At 39.7% G+C, this 24,929-nt stretch overlaps 1 protein-coding gene across 2 annotated transcripts; it reads left to right on the forward strand.

Annotated features, from left to right (window-relative positions):
• Positions 1–830: 830 nt before the first annotated feature.
• On the forward strand, positions 831–24,113 carry HSPH1 (heat shock protein family H (Hsp110) member 1). Of its 2 annotated transcripts, XM_031615612.2 has the most exons (18): positions 831–1,098; positions 1,402–1,459; positions 4,509–4,649; positions 6,388–6,510; positions 7,649–7,748; positions 11,003–11,136; positions 11,594–11,838; positions 12,744–12,972; positions 13,809–13,915; positions 15,422–15,555; positions 17,626–17,831; positions 18,610–18,741; positions 19,473–19,610; positions 20,013–20,138; positions 21,110–21,217; positions 21,332–21,451; positions 22,543–22,704; positions 23,248–24,113. In XM_031615612.2, exons 1-18 carry the CDS (start codon positions 992–994, stop codon positions 23,446–23,448), a joined length of 2,571 nt encoding a protein of 856 aa, XP_031471472.1. In that variant the 5' UTR covers positions 831–991; the 3' UTR covers positions 23,449–24,113. The 2 variants fall into 2 exon arrangements, with proteins under 2 accessions (XP_031471472.1, XP_031471473.1); XM_031615613.2 differs by lacking the exon at positions 18,610–18,741.
• The last annotated feature ends 816 nt before the right edge of the window (positions 24,114–24,929 follow it).

A 24,929-nucleotide genomic window follows, 5' to 3' on the forward strand; every position in this document is an offset into this window, starting at 1 on the left:
ACAAATATACAGTCAGAAGAGGCTGAAACCTGACAGAAAACTGAACAAGTGAATCTTTAGCAGAGACAGGTTGCTACAGCACAGCAGAAAGGAAGCAGGGCAAAATACTGCCTTCCCCTCACACAGAGGAGGACTGAGGACACTGAATGCACCCATCTCTCCCTTTGGCACAGGGAGGCACGCTGACAGCACACATCTCACCTGCACACCCACTGCGTTTCCATGGGCAATGCAGGAGGCTGGGATCTGCCCTGCACACACAGCCCAAGCTCAGCACATAGCAGACCTTCATCCACAGTAGGATGTGGCACTGGACAGATAAACCCTCTTTAAAAAGGGCAATTATAAAAAGGGCAAGCAATACAGCGCACACACACCTAACCTGCTCTGCCACTTTTTACTATTCCTAAGAGTTTTCTAGCAGCAAGGAAGGAAAACGCCTATCATAAGACATCGCCAGCTGCTCAAACACAAGCTTCCCAGTGAGCTACAACAAGGACTTCATTTCAGCCAGCCTCTTTTCTTCCCTGCTCCTACACATAGAAGCTCAGCAAGTTTCCGACCCGACAGCCGTTAACTACCGCGCCCAACAGCCGCGAAACGCGCCCAACCCGCGCTCCCTTTCAACCCGCCTCTCACACCTGGCCACGCCCCTTCCCGCGTGGCCACGCCCCTTTCCCGCCTCCTCCCCTCGCTCTTCTCTGTGAGTCGGCGGCGTCGGCAGTCTCCATGAGAACAATCGACGTCACGGGGTCCCCGCGCCGCTGATTGGTCGGAATTGTTCGAGAACGCCGCCGAAGGCGGAAGCGGAAGCCGCACGTGGAGCCGGTGAGTGGTTGCCGCAGTTTCTGGAAACTTCGCCTCATTGTCATATTTAAAGCGGCGGCGCCGGCTGCCCGCCCCTGCGCGCCCATCCGCCGGCAGCGGGACCGGGGCGGCGGTGCCGGCAGCAGGTTGGGCGGGGGGGCCTGTTCGCGGCGGTAGGGCGGCCATGGCCGTGGTGGGCTTTGATCTGGGCTTCCAGAGCTGCTACATTGCAGTGGCGCGGGCCGGCGGCATCGAGACGGTGGCCAACGAGTTCAGCGACCGCTGCACGCCGTGAGTGAGGGGAGCGGGGCGGGAGCTCCCGGGGGGCCGCCGCCTTTCCGTGGCTCGGGGCGCGCGGCCGTTCGAATTAGTTAGTTTGCTTTAACAAAGGCAGCTCGGAAGCGGGGCGGTTTGGATGGAAAGCGGGTGTCTGCCGCTCGGAGTTCGGGGCCGGGAGCGGCGGTGCTGGTGGAGAGCCGCGCTGTGCGGAGGGTAACGGGGGTGGGGGTAGGGGAAGCGGTGGAGCTCCGGTGCTGCTGGAACGCGGGCCGTCTGCCGTCAGCGCCGAGCTCAGCAGTCCCTTGTGCCTTTCAGGTCGGTGGTCTCGTTCGGCTCCAAAAACAGAGCTATCGGCGTCTCGGCCAAAAACCAGGTGGGTTCCTTACAGGTGGCTGTGACTGGTAGGCTGACGGCCCGGCGGTTCAGATGCCGGGGGTGCGTGGAGAGCTGCTGGGCTGGAGTTGGAATCGACTAATTGTCGTTGGTACACCTGTCGGAGAATCCTTACGGGTCCTTTTGAGCTCGGGGTGCTGTACGGTAGAGAAATGATGTGCTGTGCTGCTCTCAGAGGAACACAGGTGGTTCTGCTGGAACTTCCCTGCTCGCTGTTTGTATAATAGTAATTTTTTCCAGTCAAACATTTTCATTTCCTTACAGCCTAAGCATCGGATTTGTTTTCTTGGTGCTTCTCTATAGCTTTCTCCTGCATCTGAAGGAAAAGGTTTGAGTGCTGTGTAGAGGTGCTTAAAATTAGATGGGAAGGTGAAATGTTAGTTGAGGTTTCCCAAAGCAGTGTAGCTACCTCACTGCCTTTGCTTTTGCTGGAAGGTAGATGCCTGTGTGTTTTTCAAAAGCATAACATTTATCGTATAAATAACTTGGTTTTATTGCTTGAGCAGTTCTGATAGGTAGTTAAAGAAACATTGTTTTCTTTACTGAAGTAGTAGTTTCATGTGCAAGAATTAAGCTCTCCTGTTAGCGTTTCAGAATAGCTAAATATAGCTGTTAAATAAATCCTCAGGTATTGTCAAGCCCTGTATCTGTTGCATAACCACAGCTGGTAAGGGACTGAGGAGCCTGCAGCTCTGCTGGGCTGTGCGGATCTCTGTGGTGAAAGGACTGCAGTGTGTTTCCATGGAGAGAGCATTGGAAGAGACTTTATTCTCTGTAACAGCTCCCTTAGTTTTGGAAGCTGAGGGAATATGAATAGCTTACACATTCACTAACGCATGTAGTCCTTTGGTTCAAGGTTAATATTTGAAGTGGTACAATCATTACATACGGTTGTGTTCCTTCTTTAGAGAAGCTTCATTTTGGCATTGCTTTTGTTTTCTTACTATGTGCTTTTACTCAGAAACTAGTAAGATTTGCTTGTGTGCAAAAATGAGTCATTAATCAAAACAGAAGTGATCTAAATCCTATGTGGAAATTCTTGAGAGTATTTCAGTATTGTTTTCCGATGAAATGCGAAAACTTGAAGCACACTGAAAAGGAAGAAGATTCTGACTTATGAAATTGCGTTTAAAGGACTGTGTTTGGGATGAATGCCAGAGAATTCAGATGACTTAAGGCAACCATTAGGTTATGTTGATATATCGCATCTTCTGTGCTTGGTTGTCTACTGGTTGAAACTAAATGGCTTTTGCTAGAAAAGAAAAGCATGTGGTACATTAAATGATAAAAGATGCAGAGCATTAGTTCCTCTTGCTGAGGCAGTTCATTTTGGCTGACTGCCCATCAGGCACATTGTTTCTTTCTTAGATGTGGAAGTCCCTTCACGTGAAAAACTTGAGTGATGTTTTCTGTGCCTTAGAGTGTAGCAGATGCTTAAATCAAGAAGTACAACCATCCTTTTCATTTGAAGTTACTAATTAAGAACTTTTTTCTAAAGTAAAAAACTCACCAGTCAACAGTGTGACTGAATGCAGGAGCTTGTGATCGTACTCAGGGTCGATGTCCTTTGAGACTTGGAGAGCTGCTGCTGGAGTGAATCTTCAGAGAGTTTGTTTCCTCTTAGGTAACCCTGGTAGCCTGGAGATGAGAGCAGTTTATTAGTTAACAGACCATAACTCTCTGCTTTCTTAATTGTGACTAAGCAGGAAGATATTGAAATGTGCTGCAGATCTAATGGCATACAATTACTCTAAAAATATCTGAAGATTGTTCCTTGGAAGAGGCTGTGAGTGTTATTCTAAATTAGGCCGTAAAAGCCGCCAGAGTGTTTGTGCTTCTCTGCCAGCTACGTAGAAATTATTTTTGCTTCCATGTTGTTCCTCAGTATGTTCATCATTTGACTTAATACCGTTTAATCTGTTGGTGCCCGCCTAAGGTTACTCGAGCAACGTGCTTCCACAGCTTCTCTCCAACAGAGTAGGTTTCATTCTACTTTGAGATACTTGTATCTCTTTTAGGATAGCCTAGCTGTCTGCTTTCTGTTCTGCATTGCAGTCCTGATAAAGAATGTTTCTCTATATCAATTACTTCTTTGGGGTTCTTGTGCTGCAGTTCAGTATGTACTTTAAGCTAACTTTGGTACCAAAGTAATGTCATGCTTCTCTCTGCTCTTTGTGCCCTTTGGTCTGGTGTAAAGAATTGGAGTGACTGCTAGGTGAGCATAAGGAGGGAGCTCACCCTCTTTAACAATAGCTCAGGGAAAAAGTAAGTATTGAAATGAATGGGAAGCTTGATGCCAATAACTGAAGATACAGGGGTGTGTGCGTGCTCATTTTAGTGGTGTTTCAAGTGAACCCTTGGGGGTGATGAGGTTACTGGTGACATGAGTGCCAGTTACGAGCCTGGCCAACACCTGGAAAACAGGCTTTTCATTACTTGAATCACATCTAGATTAGATGAGTAAAGTAGTAGGCACTGTAAAGCATATTATAGCAGGACAAGGGGAAATGGTTTTAAGCTGAGGGAGGGGAGATTTAGGTTGGATACCAGGGGGAAGTTCTTTAGAGTGGTGAGGTGCTGGAACAGGCTGCCCAGAGAGGTTGTGGATGCCCCGTCCCTCGAGGTGTACAAGGCCAGGTTGGATGGGGCCCTGGGCAGCCTGGTCTAGTATTAAATGTGGAGGTTTGTGGCCCTGCATGTGGCAGGGGGGTTGGAGATTCATGATCCTTGAGGTCCCTTTCAATCCTGGCCATTCTGTGATATTACTCACCTGATTGCTTGGAGGTTTTAGAGTTGCTCATATAGTGCTTCCAGTACTTTATATATACTCTTCTGTGACCAATTGTTTTTTTGTAGTGATGAGCTGTTATAAAATACCAGGTAGTAATTACAGGTATTATAGTAACATATGTGACAAGTAAGTGAACAGTTTTATTGAAGTGTGACTGATGCTTGGGGCATACAGGGCAACACTGAACACTGCAGTTTGATGAAGGATAGATTTGTAAATGTCTTGTATTTCTTTACAGCAAATCACTCATGCCCACAACACAGTATCTAACTTCAAGAGGTTCCATGGCCGTGCATTTAATGATCCGTTTGTTCAGAAGGAAAAGGAAAAGTTGAGTTATGATTTGGTTCCTATGAAGAATGGTGGAGTTGGAGTAAAGGTATGCTTGGAACATGACATTTTTAATTTTGTAGTTACACAGAAAAGTTTGTTTCAGCACTTACTCAAGAAAATTCAGGCTTCATTTAAGTAGCCTGAAGGTTTTCTTTAACCATTCTGTTGAAGAGGAGCCCTTGTGTTGAATAGCCAGCTTCCACTTTTAAGTGGTGCATGCTAAATATCAAATTAAGATTTGTTTGCAATAATTGCTGAAATCTGAGCTTTTCTGTTGCCTAATTGTGCTTCTGGGTCAAACATTACAGCCAAGGATACTAAGATGATTTGGAGGTTGTGTGGATTTGCTTTTAAGTATTAACCTTTTTGTCACTCCTGTGTTGAATGCTCTCTAACAGTCTAATCACCTGGTTACCTACTCACTAGTAAGTAGCATGAACTCTAATTTAGAACCTTGATTGTAAACAAGTGACATGTTTTTAGAGCACTGTCTGGTGTCCTCTAAGATGTTTGCAACAGTAACTGCCCGTCTTGGACAACTACTCCAGATCCAGTCCTGTTGACACTACCAGTAGTTTTGCTGATGCAGTGTCAGCATTTCCTACGATAGGTGTCCTAAGTGTTAATTCATTTACAGACCTGTACCAAAAATACTGATATCAAAGCCTTGTGAAATTCACTTGATGCTGCTTCACTAGGGACAACCCTAGCTTAGTTAGAGTGTGTGTTAGACTTGATGCTTTTCTCTATACTTTGAACTGATGCATCAAAATCTAGGCATAGATCAGGCTTTGGTAATGAATGGATTTACAGAGAAGTCAAGTTTTATAAAAGAGGAGGTGCCTTTTCTTGTACTGACTGTGACTGGTGATGTTAACAGATGCGTTCCAGACAGAAATTCAAGTCCATGTAGGAGTGCTTTACTGTAAGTGAAAGTCTAGCAGTGAGTGAAGAGTGTTACTTATCTTTTATTTGTTCTTAGTCTGTTTGCAGAACAAATGAGTAGATTTTTTTGGTCATGTTTTTTCCAATTTAACTGCTGTAAAAATAAAATGTAACTGATTCAATATGTCATATAATTGGTAAGATGGATGGTTGCAGAACAGCTTTTCTTCTAAAACTAAAATGCTCTGATTTTTTTTTCTTCCCTGATTATAATGTTGTGGATGAAAATCAGTTACTCTTTCAAGAGTCGATTTTAATGTGTTCCTTTACTTCACTGGCATTTATGCTCCTACACAGAAAACTGGTGATTCAAAAATTGCTTTTTGGTAAGGAAACAGTATGAGAATAAACTTTTTCCAGAGCTGTATCTTTTTAGTTGGCTTTTGTGCATAATCTGTATTGTAGTTGTTTTAGCTCTTCCCTCTAGAGAGACTGCTAATGTTTGAGCAGGGTTATAAAAATGTTAGGGGAAGATAGCAGGTAATTCTGGACTTTTCTGTAGTTGATAGCAATTAGAAAATCGGCTATTTCAACTGTTTTTGACTATAATACTATATGCTTATGTCTTATTTATGTTTTAGACTCAGTCACTTTCAAAGTTGCAAACTCTCAGCTGTTACTTTCATCCATAGTGTTCATCTGGTTCTCAGTGTAATTTCAAAAATGGGATTATTGCTTCTGTGGCAAATTAAATTATAAATTCTAGTTCATTATAGAACAAATTAAGCATGTCAGGGTTGAAAGAGTATTAGTCAACAGTGTACCAAAAAACCTACTAACTGAAAGTAATTCTTTTCATTGATATAATGGAATTACTTTTCCTGCTTTTTTCTATCCAGGTCATGTACATGGATGAGGAGCACATCTTCAGTGTGGAGCAGATTTCAGCGATGTTGTTAACAAAATTAAAGGAGACTGCAGAGAGTAACCTGAAAAAGCCAGTAACAGACTGTGTTATTTCTGTAAGTAATTGTAGTGCACAGGAGCATTGTCCTTAAACTTCAGCTATTGAGGACATTTTGTTCTTTTTCACTGTACATGAATAGAAACACCAGATAAGCACTTATAAAGGGATTAATCCTAACTAACTTCAAAGCTCCTGACTTAAAGAAATCCCAGGGCCGCTTCCATATTTCAGTCCCTGAGCCACTTCATGAACTCATTTTCTTGGGAAATGTATGAACTCTGGCACAAAGAACACCTTTGGGATCCAGATGTGTACCATTCTATAATTTTATCCCATGACTAAACACTCAAATTACTTGTTAAAGATACCTTTATTTATCAGAATTTGCCATCTGGCAGCTGAAATTAATTGAACTTCAGTTCAATTTTTCAATTTATGACTGCACAAGAAAATGACCACAGAACAAGAAAAGTCATTGCATTGCGAAGCCTAAATATAAAATGGCATCTACCTCTGTGCATTCACTTATTCTTTGAACAAGTCTACCTTGTGTTGTATCTAGAAATATTTTAGTTTGTTATCCTTAAAGGAGTTTATCCACTCAGTAATCTGAAAAGGTAATGTCCTCTAATGATGTAGTTTCTTCTCCAGGGATATCACAGGTCACTGTCCAAAGCAGATGATAGAGATCTGCAGCAGATTTTCAACAGCATAATCCTCCAGAACCTCTTGCTAATTCTTCTCCAAAGTAATTTTGGCAAAAGCAGATACTTTATTAATTATAACTTTTTTGTTGTTTTTGTGTCTCTCACATCTCTATTGCAGTACTGCATTTTTATTTTGTTTTCTTGGATGGTAAATATCTACCAGTTGTTGTGCCTGAGGTTATTCTGTGTCTCTTTCTCCTTAAAAACCAGTCTCATATTTTGCAGCAGTAATTAATGTTCCTAACATTTGTATACAAATAATATTTGCTTCTTCTTAGTGTATGATTGTATAAACTAACTGATGCTCATTTAATTCCATCTCAGCTTGACTAAGTACAATATTTAGTTTTGGTTCAATGAAGTACTTGCAGTGAATGTTGTCCTTAAACATGAAGAATAGATAGAATTTGTGTGAGCATTTCCAAATAGATGGTGTGTAGTCTCATGTTCTGAAGCTAACTTCCTATTCTCACCTGCTTTCTTCAGGTTCCATCATTTTTCACTGATGCTGAAAGGAGGTCAGTTCTGGACGCAGCTCAGATTGTTGGATTAAACTGTCTTAGATTAATGAATGACATGACAGCTGGTAGGTTTTGTAAAACAGCAGTTTCTTCAAATTTTATGTACTGGTAGCAGATGCATCTAGTTACTCTGGGAAACTGGGCTGGCTTTAAAAATAGGACATGAAACATGTTCTAAACACTTCTTTATTTTAGTCTTTTATCTTAATGTCTTCTATCTGAAAGTGTACAAGAGATGAAGCCTTAGTGGTAGTTATCTCCCTGAGTACTTAGGCATTATAGCATGTGCCTGGACTACTTGTTCTCTTAGTATCCAGATGCCATGGAAGAAAAGACAATTCCTGACACTCTTAAAGGAAATTTGCTGATTAATTGTTAGCACTTAATTTCAGAGGTTTTGTCAGTATATTTGTGGTTTTAAAATGAAAAATTGGGCAATTGATCTCCTTTGCTAATGTTTTCAAGACTCTAAAAACACATTAGTACAACCAAGAGCTTTTGGTCTGTTCTTGATTCAAGTGTTCATGTCCCAAGTCTTCATGTGCATCTTGTTGGCATCTGGGGAGAAGGCATTGTTCCATGTTTTTAAATGGCTTAATGGTTAGCATTTGTTTCTGAGAGAAAAGCTGGGAAGAATTGTACCAGAGAACAGTTAACTTCCTTCTTCCCACATTAGTCAGATAAATTGAGAAGGGTTTGATCTACATTCCATGCAAGTATTTTCTGTGAAATCCACCAGGATTCATGCCTTTAAATGAATTGCTTATTGTGGATTTAAGTAGCTTTAACACGTATTGGTAGGGTGCATCTTAAATATTTTTTTCTAGAATAATTTTCAGATGAATATTCTGTATGGTCAAGTACAGATCTTTAGAAACTTTGCCAATGGGATGAACTGTTCACAGAAATGCGAACCTTTCATTTCCTTAGCAGCACCAGCAGCTTTCCTATATAGTATAACACAGTATTTCTCATTTTCTTGTCCTTACCTTATAAGGCTAACAAGTACTATTCAGCTTTTTCTAGTTTTAAATATTATGATCTTTGATTATATCTGTGGAGAAGGGATTCTGAGGTACGGTAGAATAGAGAAGAAAGTTTTGCGTATTTTTTTTCTAATGAAGGACAAAGTCTGCTGTGATTTATTGAAGTCCTACTCACAGAATCACAGAAACACCAAGGTTGGAAAAGACCTACAAGATCACCCAGTCCAATCATCCACCTATCACCAGTAGTTCTCACTAAATTATGTCACTCAACACAATGTGCAAATATTCCTTGAATCTTTCAGGGTCAATGACTCCACCACCTCCCTGGGCAGCCCATTCCTGACTACTCTTTCAGAAAAGTAGTATTTCCTAATGTTCAGCCTAAATCTCCCTTGGCACAGCTTGAAGCCATTCCCTCTAGTCCTATCACTGGTTGTGTGAGAGAAGAGGCCGACCCGCAGCTCACTACAACCTCCCTTCAGGTAGTTATAGAGAGCAATAAGGTCTCCCCTGAGCCTCCTCCTCTCCAACTGAACAATCTCAGCTCCTTCAGCCACTCTTCATAAGGCCTGTGCTCCCTGCCCCTTACCAGCTTTGTTGCCCTTCTTTGAACCCACTCCAGGGCCTCAATGTCTTTCTTGCAATGAGGGGCCCAAAACTGGACACAGTACTGGAGGTGCGACCTCACCAGAGCTGAGTACAGGGGGACAATCACTTCCCTGTTCCTGCTGGCTGCAGTATTTCTGATGCAAGCCAAGATGTCATTGGCCTTCTTGGCCACCTGGGCACACTGCTGGCTCGTGTTCAGCTGAGCATCAATCAATATCCCCAGGTCCATTTCCTCTACATAGTCTTCCAGCCACTCTGCCCTAAGCCTGTAGCTTTGTTTGGGGTTCTTGTGGCCAAAGTGCGGAACCCGGCATTTGGCCTTGTTGAAACTCATCCCATTGGCTTCAGCCCAGCTCTCCAGCCTGTGCAGATCCCTCTGTAGGGCCTCACTACACCCAGGCAGATTGGCACTTCCAGCCAACTTGGTGTCATCTGCAAACTTACTGAGGGTGCACTCAATGCCCTCATCCAGGTCATCAATAAAGATACTGAAACCTGGCTTGGAAACAAAGGTAACTTGTTCAACATACTCAAAAATACGTTGTGTGTTAGTTTGTTTAGACACGCTGCAATCAAATTTATGTCTCAGGGCTATAGCACTTCAATATATTCCATGAAATAAGAGTTTCTTCTTTTTAATTAAGCACTTCTTAATGACTGATCACTATAGGAGTGATTAATGAACGCTGGTACCAGCATTCTTTTAAATTTTTTTTTTTTTAAGACCCTCCCGAGTCTACAGTGATGAGAATGAGAGTACCAGCTGTAGGGGAACTTCACTAGATACTAGAATCCATAAATCTCAAGTCTCTGCTCAGTAGGAATCCAGGCTGTCCTTGTTCTAGATAGTTTAGTTTTGTTGTGACAGGGGAAGCCAGTCCCTCCTTCCTAATATAAGGCTGTCACTGTGACTATAATACATTGCTCTTGAGAGCATGTGTTTCCTGCCTTTCTTAGCACCTTTGCTAATGCTGTAATTCTCTTGCCTGATAATCTGGCCAGTAGCCTGATCTCCAGCTTGGGATTTCTTCATCGTGTGCAAATGCATGTTCTTGTGTATTCTATCTCATGTCAAAATTGGAGGCTTTACTACGTAACAGTGTAGATGAAACTATTCAGTTTTTCTTCAATTATTGCATCAACCTCCTGCCTACCTGTGCCACTGCTGTAGGTCAGAATTCTGCAGCAAAACTGCTGGTGTTTTGTCCTCTGACATGATCACCATATGCTTGTGCGCCACATTAGCTTCTGTTCTACTCTTTGCAATCTGTCCCTGCCTGGTACTATGCATAAACTGAAATTCTTCCATTTTATAGCCTCTTCTGACCATTCATAGCATTCTCAGACATAGTCTTTGTGCCTGGGGGATATTACTTTGTAAATTAAAATGCTGCATCCTTGATTACTATGAGAAGCTAAAAAGGTGAACTGTTAAGAAACAGATGGATTGAAATAGGTCAGTATTTAAAACAGGTTAATTGATTCTTAGTTTTACATGCTTAGACATTTAGGGATAGAGCATATACGTGACTGAGGAAGGCTTTTTGCTTCTCAGATCCTACAATGTGTTAATGGAACAAACCTTCCATGGGGGTAAGAGATTGCATAGATTGTTTGGTCTGGTTGCTCTTGATCCTATAGCTTAATGTTTACAGGATATCATGACATGCAGGTGGAGACTCAATAGAGATTACACTGATACCTGTTATTTGCTTATGCAGTGGCTCTGAATTATGGAATTTATAAACAAGACCTTCCAGCTCCTGAAGAGAAGCCACGAATAGTCATATTTGTTGATATGGGACATTCTGCATTTCAAGTATCTGCCTGCGCGTTCAACAAGAGTAAACTAAAGGTAGTAAGATTAATTGAAATGAAAAGGCTTTGAGATGCTAAACTAGCCTTTAATCCTGTCTTATTTAATCTAATACATAGAAAGTGGCAAAGAGATAGAAGGTATAGATTTTTCAGTATCCATCATTAGTATGGTTTTAGATAAAGGCTGGAGATTGCTTTGCAATACGTCATACAGTATGTATACAGTACAACTAGTATCATCCAAATTAAATGTATGGATGAAAATTGTGAATGCTCAGGTTTGTCACGTACTTGCTTAGGGTTACTTCAATTGTAAAAGTGGAAAGCAATTTTTACAGATGTGGCTGATTTAAATACTAAGACTGTGTATAGAATTGTAGGCTGGCTTGTCCCTCGCTTTTTTTAGAAACAAGGGCTTGCTAATATTGGATGACTTCTATTCTATTTGGTTTCTGTTGAGTGTTAGTCTGAATAATTCTGTTCTTTCAAACTAGGTACTGGGCACAGCATTTGACCCTTTCCTAGGTGGAAGGAACTTTGATGGAAAGTTAGTAGACTACTTTTGTGCAGAAATAAAAGCAAAATACAAACTGGATCCAAAATCAAAAGTTCGAGCTCTTCTTCGTCTGTATCAGGAGTGTGAGAAGCTGAAGAAACTAATGAGTTCAAATAGCACAGACATTCCCCTAAACATTGAGTGTTTCATGAACGACACTGATGTATCTGGAAAAATGAACAGGTGAGCCTTATGGGAGATATTTAAGATATATGGCCCCCAAGCAACTGCATAACCAAGTATTTATTTCCATTTCAGTAGAAACTTAACTGTGCTAAAATTAAGTGCAAGTGTTGAGTAGTTGTGGTATTTCTGAGTTCTAAGTTGGAATAACTAAGGCTGAGATATAATGCTCAGGTACCAGAGCAGTGTTTCAGTGTAATAATGTGTGTATAGGAACCTTGGATTCTTTCTGTAGAATGACACAGTTTTAAAATCACAGGTTGATGCCTGCAAACCAGGGCAGGGAGGTTGGCTTGCGTATATTTAGGTCTGCAGCATATTTTCAGTGACCTAGATCTCCTATTGTTCTTAAGACAGCAACAATTCAAGTTTTCTTTTATTTTTTCCCCTCTTGCTCTTACTGAACCGTGGGTACTAGTAAAGAAATAAAGGACAGAAGTGGTACCATGCGGGTGACTTGTTTATGCCTGGAATGTACTCACAGGCACAACTTCATTTCTGTTCAGTCCTTTAACTACTGAGAGGGTTGTGTGGTTTGTTTTTTTTTCCCATTATTTAGAAAACAGGTAAAGTAATTTCTTTGTAAAGGGAGTATGAGTGCTTTCTCTAATCTGTAACCTGTACTGAGAGTCATACACACAACACCTGCCCAAGAAGGACCTTTATCTTACTGTGTTACCCTGATAGCAGCATAGGAAAATCTGTATGCAGCAGTTCATGTACTGCCTTGTCTCTTGCTGTTAATTCAGCCTACTCACAGGGACTTAGATTTAAGGCTTGTTGCCTTACAGTGTGTTAACAAACCCAATCAGAATCAGTTAAGGGGAAAAAAAAAAAAAAAAACAAACCATGAAATCTTAGTTGTGGAATGGGCATGGTTTGGTTTAACACACTTCTTTCCTTAGATCCCAGTTTGAAGAATTGTGTGCTGACCTGCTGCAAAGGATAGAGATGCCTCTGCTTTCATTAATGGAACAAACACAACTGAAAGTGGAAGATGTGACTGCTGTAGAGATTGTTGGAGGAGCAACCCGCATTCCTGCTGTCAAAGAGAAGATTGCTAAATTCTTTGGCAAAGATGTCAGTACAACACTGAATGCAGATGAAGCCATAGCTAGAGGCTGTGCTCTGCAGGTACAGTACTGGCAGCACTTGAAAAAGTGAAAAATTACATTTCCTTAGAAATGGCTGAAGTGGTCCCTTAAAGGCATTCAAAAGAACATGTGTTCACTGTGTCTTCTAATAAGACTCTTATGTGGTGCAGTAGTTTAAAATGCCACTGTTAGGTGTGTTCTGTAAATAGCCAGCTCTTCTCTTCAGAAGAGCAAACTATTTAATGAGAACAGTTTAATAGTCACTGACAAGCTGAGAGTGTTTTTATCAACAAAGTGTGCAAGAATATCTATGAAGAGCCAAAAACTCTTATTTGCATTTTCTGGTATCAAGTATGATTCTAATATCAGTATGAAACTGACTTTATTCCCTTCCCCCTTGCCATCCGTAAGTTATTTTTACGGATTATAATGAACTGCATTTTACAGGCAAACCACTCATTCAGTCATCATTTTTGCTTTGTGCATTCTTCTATTTCACTTTTCTTTATCATATTTCACCAATTGCTTTCCATTACTGGCAGTCAGTTGTCTGCAGGGGAAGAAGCAGGACGTGTAAAGCAAAGGCTTCTTTCAAGGCTAAGTAATGCAGAGCTTCTGTTCTTTTACGTTTCCACTGTTCCTTTAGACTGCTGCCTTCTTCACAAGCTGCAGTAAGAATAATGCTGAAAGTGGTGCTAACCCAAACAATATGAACGTATCTGTATAGTTCTTTTCTCACTACACTGCACTGAAATCAAGCAGTTCACCTAGTATAGTCACTGCAGTTCTCATTTTCTTGTTTACGGATGTTTAAATCTCATGGGGGCAAGTATGAGAGTAGTTAAGCAACTGCAAAGTGTGTGTTTTTTCTTCTAGTGTGCAATTCTTTCTCCAGCTTTTAAAGTGAGAGAATTCTCTGTGACAGATGCTACACCATTCCCAATCTCTCTGTTGTGGAACACTGAAGCAGAGGACACTGAAGGGTAGGTAGCTCAAACTGCTGTTCTGTGAAGCGTTTGACCTTTCAGTTCAAGGGCAATGTTCTGGGTTGCATTTAAAGTAGGATCTTGGCATTCTGATGCAGAAAGTCTGTAGATCATGTACCAGAGAGGGTTGGTGGTGGAGATTCTGTTGTAAAGGCATGAGTTAAATTTTAGTCATAATTACCCTTATACGTTTAAAAAAAAAAAAATCTAAAGATAACTTTGAGTTGCCAACAAATGCTGTCTTGCATTGCTCTTATCTGTTTGTTAGGTTTTGAAATGTAAAGTGAACAAGAAAAACATAGTACCAATACCACTTCTCTTTAGCTTTTCTGTTGCTAGCTTCTGCTAACATCTACCCAGATTCTTATTTCAGTAGGAAGGTTGTACACTATATAAACATTGTGTACTTGCATGGATACTGTTTATCTGGCTGAAAACAGAAGCAAGGATTTAACTCTTAGGGCTTCTTAAGAGCAATTCCTTGCAATCACAGCATCCTTAGACTCTGACCTAAGTTATTAGTGGTGATATGCATGAAAGAAGTTGTTCTTCCTTTTGAGGATGTTGAAAGGTCTGAAATTCTCTTTTGGAGAGTCTGGAGTGCAAGGGGGACTTTTCATCCTTTTTCTTTGTTTTTTTTTTTTTCCCCCCTACAAGCTCTTTGCAGCTCAAATTTTTTTGTCTTTAATCACATGGAAACCTATTCTTCATTCCCTTGCAGGCTTCCAAGAGCAAACTGTAGTTTCATGTTCTAGGTGAAGCTCTTGTTTTCTCACACTGAATTTGTAGATGGGATCTTTCTATAGTTAGGAGATCTTTAGAAAAAAAAAAAAAAGAGTTGGGAATTAGAATCAATTAGAATCAGACAGGCATGTAACAGTAGACAGAACTTAGACAAAGAACATAATTAAAGCTGGCTGTCTTTGTCATATCAAGGAATGAATAATAATCAGGTGTCAGGGTTTTCAAATGAGCCACAGAAGGTAAATGAGTAAGGTAGTGATGGGGCTGTAATTTGCTTTTTGAGGCTAAGTGAAGAAGGGCGCAAATCATAATTTCAGTTATGTTATTCCTCAACAGTAGCCCTGTGCAAGAATATTTATGAAGAGCCAAAAACACTACAGATTTGCATTTTCTGGTATCAAGTATGATTCTAATATCAGTATGAAACTGACTAGCCCTGAACTTTGGAAGAAAAACAAATGCTGGAAATCTACTGATGGTCCGTCACCAAATTGCTACCTAGACCTGAACTTTTCTTCTGAGGCTCAAAGCTGTCAGAATAGGATTTTTTCTGATTACAGAGCAATAATTCTTTTCTTTGTGGTATGGTTGCAAAGCCTCTTTGAATTTTTCAGGAGGGCAAATATGCCAAAGCGTAGTGATGTTTTTCTGATGCTAAATCAGTCTATCACCTAAGATATTGGACTTGATGATCTTTAAGGTCTTTTCCAACCTGAGTGATTCTATATTCTGCTACGTGATGTTTTCTTCTAATTGTAGGGTTCATGAGGTATTCAGCAGAAATCATGCAGCACCTTTCTCCAAAGTTCTTACCTTCTATAGGAAAGGTCCATTTGAGTTAGAAGCTTTTTATTCTGATCCTAATGGTGTCCCATATCCAGAGTCAAAAATTGGTAAGTAATTGTGCTGGAAATGTTGCTTTCTTACATTGTTTAATATCCGTGTTGGTCTTAAATCAACTCTGTAATAATAGTATTTATACTACTGTAGTGTTCAGTCTCTGGAGGACTCAGTTATTAATAAACATCTCATTCCATAGATGGACAAAATCCAAATTTGATCATCTTCAAAAGTTGTTTTAGTCCTATGATGAAATGGAGGGAATTGTAACACCCAGGAGTAGAATGAGATTGTTTTTGTGAGAGAACTTCTTAACATGTTTTCTTTTCTACTAAAGCATCCTTATGAGTACTTGAAAAATATCTCCTGTATGTAGAAAACTCACGTGTGGATTAAACAGGAACACTGAAACCATAGAATAAAGCTTGAGTTACTGAGTGTTATGTTTTCCTGTTCTTTCTGGATGTCATGTAAGGCTGCCTTGATTAGAATTTCCTCAGCATTAAATAGTAGCAGCTTCAAGACTAAGGTGTTGATTTGAACTGTATTGGTAGCAAGAGCAAGTCTTTTCTCCTTTTTGACAAATTAAAACATCTAATGTCTATAATGCAGTTATAAAAAGATGTTTGCATGGTAAAATCAAGCTGGGAGTTCTTACAAAACTGTCAAATAACTGCTTGGTTTTGTTTAAAAGCTCAACAATTTTTAGGATGGTAGAAGCAAAAATAAAATCTCTTACTAAAAATCTCTCTTACTAAAAAAATGATTTATTTTCTGTTTTTTTTGTCTTACTCTTGAGTTATCGACCGGTTAGATATTTCATGGTACAGCTGTTCTGTTGGTTCACAGTATACCTGGATGATAGTTACACTGGAATTGCCATGTTAAAGATGAACTTAATAAATATTCTTGAAATGACTGGGAGAAAACATAGGTCTAAAACATTGCTATCTGATTTACCAGTGCTTCAGCTTCTATATCATATACTACAAAGTCACCTGTACCTGTTAACAGGAAAAATGAGTTAACTTTCCCTGTGTTGAAGTGAATTCTGTGGTTGGTTCACAAGAAGTCGCAAAGTTCAAATTCCATTTCTTAGGAACCAGCACAATATTTTGTAGTCACAGAAACAGCAGACTTGCTTTCATGTTGGCTTTGCCTTTAAAGGCCAGTAATGCAATTTGTGCCAGTTAAATTTCTGTGGCTTTAACAAATGAGATGGCTAACTTCTATACAGCGAATTAAGCGTGGATTTTTGAAAATCTGATTGGCTTCAGCTTACTCACGAATTAAGTCTTTGCTCAGAACAGTGTTGTTAGTAGCTCATATAAGTGAGTCAGGAGTTCTGAAGAGACTACTGAATGAAGGCAGGTCACAACTTCAGTATTATTGGATTTACCCAGCAGGGGATTATATTCTCTGGCCTGTAGAGTAAGCTGATAAAAGCTGATATGCAGGAAGATCAGATCTACTGATGAAGTGGTGCATGTGAGCATGTGCGTATCCAGCTTGTGAGAATATCAGTGAAGCAGAGTGGTTTCCAGGTCACTGTTTTGGTGATATACATAGAACCATGCAGTGGGCAGAAAAACATACCTGCTCTTAAATGAGTATCAGAAATCTCACTCTTTGTATGCTCTCCCTAGAGGAAAGGTAATTGGCAGGCTTTATATGGATGTTAGAAGCTGAATGGCAAAAATGCATTATTTTATTACACTTCTAGAAATCCTGTTCCTGTGTTGGACAACTAAAGGCATGCACCACAGTATTTCCATTAGGTAAAATCTTTCTAGTTTTTGTTGATCCCATTATAGTATCACAGATATCACAAGCAAAGGGAGAGTGAGCTTTTACTTTTTGTACTGATTCTTTATTGCTAGTGACAGGAGAATCTGCCCTCTGAAAATCAACATTTTCCATCACTATTTAGAAGGTAAGATTGGTAGAACAGTAACATGCCTATTCATTTAAATTGGGAACCATGCAGTTAGCACATATATTACTGGCAGGGTCAAATATTTAGAAAGTGCCTTGTGTCAAAGAAGGTATTTTTCCTGTCCTGAAATGTTACTGTCCTGTAATGTTACCTAGTCTATTACACTCAGTGATTCTTTTGACTTCAGGTAGGTATGTTATCCAGAATGTGGCAGCTCAGAAAGATGGAGAGAAGTCTAAAGTTAAAGTGAAAGTCCGTGTCAATACTCATGGCATTTTCAGCGTGTCCACTGCATCCATGGTAGAACCAGTTAAAAGTGAAGATAGTGAGGATGTCGGTGTTGAGACTGAATTGGAAACTCAGGACCAGATGCCTGCTGAAAATTCAAGTGATGTGAGTTGGCCTTTCTTGTGTGTGAATATCCTTACTGATGAAACTGTTCTGCTGGTACAGTACTTGGGAAGAGAAGTACCTTCTAAGGAAGCAAAATGAAGTTAATTTTGAGATGTGCACAGTTATTAGTAAGATATCTTTGTAAGAAAAGGAGAAAATTAGTATTAACTTGAAAAATTGTGTGGATTTCAAAATCAATTATCAGGCAACATGTTGATATGGCAGTAGGTGGGTTCCTTGAGGGTGGGATTGCTTACAGTCATAGTTATCAGTGTTCCAGGTAGGAGAACTTGATTTAGACTGGTAGTCCTCCATGCTCTCAGTCTCATAAAGAATTGTGCCTAATGCTCTGTGTTAGAGACGTTTTGAAACCTTGTGAAAGGGAAAATTGGATCCTTTTCTACAGCATGGAAGGAAAGGGGAGCAATGGGAAATAATGCAGCACTGTTACAGTGGATTTTGTGTTAATATTTTTTTTTGAAGGAAAAAACCTTAAAAAGCTATGACTTGATAAATTCATAGCCACTTTTTGTAAAAGAAGGTGGTAGAATGCACACACGCGAGTATTATGCTGCCAGCCTGGCACTGGTAGCATTCTTACAAAGTTCTTCTGAACTTGCACATAGTCTGTTAGTTAAAGCGTGTGTATTTGCGTGTGCACAGAATGCTTTGTAGGGCACTTGGTACAGTATGTGTGTCAGAAGTGGTGCCCTATAACTTCGAATAAATTCCAGTGCACATGCCTTCTACATCCTTTGTGCCTGGGCTTTCATTTCAGAAAAATAACCAGCAAGAGAACAGTGAGGCTGGAACACAGTCCCAGGTACAAACTGATGGTCAGCAAACGTCACAGTCTCCCCCTTCATCAGAACCTCCCTCTGAAGAAAACAAAATCCCAGATGTCAAGAAAGTGAGTGACCCTTTAACTCTGTTGAAAATGTTATACTCTGGCATTTAAAATTGTTAACATTCCAGGAGAAAAGTGAAGAACTCGTACTCAAAACTCTTTTTCTACTTTTATACCTTTTTTATTTTTAATTGTCAAAAATTATCTGTGTATCTTGTGGTGATTTTCATAAAAATTTTGCAGAATTCCTGCTAGATGCAAGTCTGTCTACCCTTGCCTCTTTACATGGAGTTGTACAGCTAATTTGTTTGGGAAGGAGATATTTCCAATCTATTCAACAACTGTTAGAGGCCAAAGTTATTGGGTCTGCTGAGAGAAGCTTGAGTCGGGAATTTATAAACTGAAGGGGAGATAATCAGTGTGTAGAGTATGTGCCTGTGTGATATTGCTAGTAGCTTGCTCTTTGATCTGTATAAGATGAGAAATGTGTTAGATTAAAATCTTGCTGCTGTCAGCATCACCAGTGAAGTGCTAAGCTATAGATGGGTGCTTCTGGAAAACCTGCAAATAGATGATAAATCTGGGAAATGTCCTTCCTGTTGCTCAGTACTGTCTATGAAATGCTGTAGGCAGACTGGATAGCAGGCAGACTTCCTTGAAAGGACAAGTGCCTTGCAAGTACATGTTGAAAATTCTCCAAAAGCACCATCTCCATTCTTCCCTTTGGATGTTTCTATCATAGCGTTAATTCATCAGTCAGGAATGTTATCTTATTTTTCTTCTCTCCAACTTAGACAAGTGAAAAGAAAGGCGATCAGCCTCCAGAAGCTAAAAAACCCAAGATAAAAGTGAAGAATGTGGAACTGCCTATTGAAGCTAACTTGGTTTGGCAGTTAGGAAAAGATCTCCTCAATATGTATATTGAAACAGAGGTGAGTTAGTGTGGTTTGGACTGCTTTGTTAATTGCAGTAATTAACAATTGCTCTGCTTTTCAGAGCAATCTCTGATCTTTTATATAAACCTAGAGTGTAGGCTCAACTAATTGAGTGGGCTTATAATACTCCAACTTTAACATGTAACTGACAAATGCTACTAAGTGCAGTGCTGTTTATAACAATAGTATCAGAGCATTGATCTGTAGAATAAGATCACAGGTCTGTTCAAGCCATTGCAATCTAGAAAATGATGCACCATTTTCTCAGGTGAGCCCACTATAGCTTTGAGAATGCCAGAAGCTATAGCTCACATTGCTTCTGTGTTTTATAGCAGCTGTGCTTTACAGAATACTTGTTTGAACATAGGTGTTAATTAAATGTTTTACGTGATCACACAGGGTAAGATGATTATGCAAGACAAACTGGAAAAAGAAAGAAATGATGCAAAGAATGCAGTGGAAGAATATGTGTATGAGTTCAGGGACAAATTGTCGGGACCATATGAGAAATTTGTTTGTGAAAAGGTAGGTTATAGTTCCAGGAGCTTCCCTGAAAGCACTGATAATAACTATTCTGAATTCCTTAGACTTTTCTCATCATATACTTGTGGAAACGATATAGATAAATTAAGATTAATTTGTACAGTCATAGAATCATAGAATGGTTTGGGTTGGAAGGGGCCTCAAGGATTATCAAGTTTTAACCCCTGTGCCATAGGAAAGGATGCCAGCCACTAGATCAAGTACTAGATCAGATTGGCCAAGGCATCCAACCTGGCCTTAAACACCTCCATGGATGGGGCATCCGCAGTCTCTCTGGGCAGCCTGTTCCAGCACCTCACCAATCAGTTAAAAAAAACTAACAAAAACAACTTCCTGATGTCTGATATAAATTTTCCTCCCTTTAATTTAAAACCATTCCTCTTTGTTTTGTTGTATGTACCTGTGCAAAAAAGCTGATTTTCCCCATGTTAAAAACTCCCTTTAAATACTGGAAGGCTGCAGTGAGGGGTCTCCCACATCCTTCTCTTCTACAGGCTGAACAACCCCAGTTCCTTTAGCCTGTATTCAGCTTATGACTGATACTGATGCAGAACTGAAATTCTCAGGTTTAGCAAGTAGTGCATATGCCTGAGGACTTGACTCCCTTGACTCCTTTTGCAACAAAATCCTGTTTTGCTTCTAAATAAAGATGGTGAATAGCAAGGAAAGCTGTGTTGTATTCATAACTAAAAACATGAATTAAAACCATAGCCCAAGCATTGGTCTAGATCCAGGCAAGTAGCTATTGATGCTGCAGTGTTGTAGATGCATTGTTTCCCAGTTAGAATCTGATGTGTTTAGTTGACCTAATTAGGTGAAAGCTGCAACAGAAATTTAATTCTTAGCCTTCTGCATGAACTCTTGTGTTTACCGGTATCCTATTACTACAAGAGAAGCACAATCAATTGTTGCATGTTTTGATGTTTGACATGTTGAATTGTATTGTCACATAGGATCTGCAAGGCTTCTCTGCACTCCTAACAGAGACAGAAGGCTGGCTGTATGAAGAGGGCGAGGACGAAGCTAAGCAGGTGTATGTAGACAAACTGGAGGATTTAAAGGTAGGTCCGTTAGGCTGCAAAACAACCCAAAATGCAAACTTTCCAAAATACCACGAGAAACAATGTTGATGAATGTTAATGAAATGTATAACACGCAGAAATTGCTTTTTCTAGAAATTAGGTACTCCGATTGAAATGCGCTATCAAGAAGCAGAGGAGCGACCAAAGCTATTAGAAGAACTGGGACACAGGCTTCAGTATTATGCTGCAATAGCTGGGGAATTCAGGAATAAAGTAAGTGGCCTCAAAGAACCTTTTTTTTGTTTAATACCATGTAGGTGTTTCATTGAGGCCCACCAGCTGGTCAAGGTTCCATGTTTGAGTTATATCTACTGTTATGTAGGTCACGAATTTAACACCACAAATGTTTCCCAGTAGTCAACAAAACCTCACAGGGTGCATTGTATCTTCAGTTGTTTGATACTTCTGGATGTTTTCAAGCAAAAAAAAAAAAAAAAAAAAAAAAAAAAAACAACTTTGACAAAAAGGGAGAAGGTCAGACTGTGGTCTTATTCTTTGACCTTTTAAAAGGTGATCTAGTTTCTTCAGAGGTGTGCTCTTCCATTCTTAGTCCCAGAAGAACTGGATATTGTGCAGTGATGAGAAGCCTTACTGTAAAAGCGACTCAAGATACGCTTCTATTTACGTTTCTTTTTTTTGGCACTGTTATTTAAAGATGACTTTCTAGATAAACATGCCTGCCTGTGGTAAACTTAGTCCTTGAGTATCAGCTTTAGAGTTTTAATAGGACAGTTCACAACACTCAAAATTACTTAGTTTGAGATTGAGGCTCACAAGAGAAAATCGTATGTATTTGAAGCTATGCGTTATGAGAATATCATTATGATTTGAAACTATTCAGTACTATTACAGTCTTAAACTGCATTCAGTGGTATTAGTTATTTCAAGTACACTGAATCCATCTTCTGAATTCTCAGCTTAAGTCACAGGTCATGGTGTAGTGCAGATCTTTCTTCTGTTAACAATTATTTAACTGCTTCTGTGGCATCTAAAGGAATGCTCTTGAAGTTGAAAGGTGTTTTAAGCAACCTTGCTAAGAACATTGTATTATTTTGTGACTTTTTTGTGAAGTATTCCCTTTGTGAACTGGCTTTCCTATTTAAATACTGGACAGAAAACTTATTCCAATTTTTGCATTCTCTTATCTCTTGCTGTAACAGATGCAGTCTTTGCCTAACCATTTATTTTGAAAGTTAGTAAAGATGATGATAAATTGTAAATAATTGGGATATTCTTGTCAGTAACTTCATGCTGTCAGTAACTTTGTGACTTTATCAATTAATACAAAAAACTTATTTGTGCAGGATGAAAAATACATCCATATTGATGAAATGGAAATGATGAAGGTAGAGAAGTGTGTGAGCGAAGTGATAGAGTGGATGAACAATGCTGTGAGTGCACAGGCTAAGAAGAGCTTAGATCAGGATCCTGCTGTGCGTTCCTTTGAAATTAAGGCAAAGCTTCAAGTAAGTACCAAAAGAAATTAATTTTAGAGGATATTACTTTAAAAAAAAAAAAAAAGTGGAAAAAAAAATAATTGAGAGCCAGACTGACTTGTTTTGTTTCTCCTCTAAACTCCTTTTCATATTTCATCTTTTCCAGTATTGTTAAAGTGTGGTTAGAAACTGTAAACTAAATGAGGTTCAGCAGAAAGCAGAGGAGCTGTGCTTTGCTGTTTACAATTCTGTGGAGCTATTGGTGTTTTACATGTCTTTCACCTTAATACTGAAGGGCAATTGGAGTTTTTATTGGAAAGTACAAGGTGGTCTTAAGGGAAAATACCACAGACATATATTAAACTAAAAAAAGAAAAATCTTTGCTTATAGAACTTCAGGAAGTAGATCAGTTTATTTCAGAATACAGTGTGTTCTTGTCACTTTGGACTCAGGAAATGAAGAAGTAAATTCAAAACAACATTTTAGGCATGGGACTCTTCACATTAGTGAAGTTGATTTGATTTGTACTTAACACATGTTCTGACCATATCTTTTTCTCCTCTCTCTTTCAGGAGTTGAACAATATCTGTGAGCCCATTGTGACACAACCAAAACCAAAAGTTGACTCTCCTAAGGAAGAAAACCCATTAAATGAACAGGGCGATTATAAAACTGAAGACATGGGAGAAGATGACAAAAACTCAGACATGCCTCAGCAAAATGGTGAATGTCATCCAGGTGATCAAAACACTGTTAACATGGACTTGGACTAAAACCACTACACTTGCAGCAAGTTATTTCATCCCATGACAGAAGATATTTTTGCTGTCATACATGATCACGGGATTGGGAATGCATTGTTTTGGGAACTATTTATATTTTTTCTTAAAACTTGTCTGGAATATGTTGTGTTATGGGAGGAAAGAATAGTAATAGTGTTGGTCATGACTATCCTAAAAGGAAAATTGCCTTGGTAACTTTCAGATTCCTGTGGAATTGTGAGTTCATACTAAGCTTCTGTGCAGTATTTAACCATTTGCATCACTAAAGATGAAGAGAAGCACTTGCTCTGAAATATACTGCTCCTTCAAAAGGTTGTATTTGAGACCTTCGTAGGCATTTGTAGATGCCAAGGTAGTTTTCTTTCATCTGGACATCTGATTGGGTATGTCAGTAAAAGCCAGTGTCTGTCCCGTTTGTAAGGACTTTGCAGAATAAATTTTTCTGTTCGAAGGCTTTTGATTATTGCAGTCCAAAGCATTTATCAGATAATAAGATGATGGAATGTGTTAGTAGCATGCAGAAACGCTTACGTTTCGTCTCTTGCTAAACAATACATTTTTCATGTGGGGTGCTTAAAATGAAGGAAATGCTATTTCTGTTAGTGTTATTGTGAAGCCTTTTAATGGGCTTTAAAATAAAGTTCATTTTACTGGTATTTCCTGACTTGTGGGAGTTAGCTGTTTTTTGGTACTTGTGACATGTTGTCCTTTCCACTATTGTTGACAGGTAATGAAGGCTGTGACTTTGTTCCTGCACATGTTATAAAAAAAGAAGGTAACACTTAGTGTAGAAATGGCATGGCTTAGTGATGGCACTTGTGGGGTTGTTTTGGCATTGGACTTCCTGATATTGAAAGTCTTTTCCAGCCTAAATGGCTCTGTGTTCTTGGGAACAGTTATGCAGGGAGTTGAAAGCATTACCCAATAAGCATAGGTTAAAACCTGTAATCACAGATTCGCAGAGGATCCTGCTTTAGACAAAAACTGTATTAGGGAATGAGGCACCTGAAGTTGGGAGGTAAGGGTTTTTATTTTTGGAATCGTATTCCAAAAGATGCTACCTGTATTGGTGTATTGGAGCAGACACCATGTGTAAGTACATGAGACTGGATGCTGAAAGGTCAGTGTCACTAATCATGTAGTTTCTGAAAAGTTTGTGTAGCAGGAGCATTTTATCTGCAGCAACAGAACTAAAGGAGGAAGGGATGTCTGTTCTTCCACTGGAGCTACTGAAGGGGGGAATACAAGCACAGGACATGACTGGTACTTTCTAGAGCCAGCCAATCTTGCTCATGTCTAGTGTTTTTCTTGTAGTGAGGATTGTTAGCTGGACCCTAGGACTAATCACAGCCAGGAACAGGAGCAATACTGCAGTTTCACCTGGTAGTGACCAATTTTCAGCAAAATAAGCAACTGCATTATCAAAACGCTGGTCCCTGTTACAGCCTTCTCTTATCTGCATGTGCTTTACC

This window comes from Phasianus colchicus, chromosome 1, assembly GCF_987193195.1.
Source record: "Phasianus colchicus chromosome 1, bPhaCol1.hap1.1, whole genome shotgun sequence".
Taxonomy (NCBI): Eukaryota; Metazoa; Chordata; class Aves; order Galliformes; family Phasianidae; genus Phasianus; species Phasianus colchicus.

Excerpts from the sequence above, each read along its gene's own strand:
- HSPH1 (XM_031615612.2), top strand. The coding sequence starts at position 992 with ATGGCCGTGGTGGGCTTTGATCTGGGCTTCCAGAGCTGCTACATTGCA. Across the intron at positions 1,099-1,401 it reads TTCAGCGACCGCTGCACGCC|GTCGGTGGTCTCGTTCGGCT; the intron begins GTGAGTGAGGGG and ends TGTGCCTTTCAG. Across the intron at positions 18,742-19,472 it reads AAATCCCAGATGTCAAGAAA|ACAAGTGAAAAGAAAGGCGA; the intron begins GTGAGTGACCCT and ends TCTCCAACTTAG.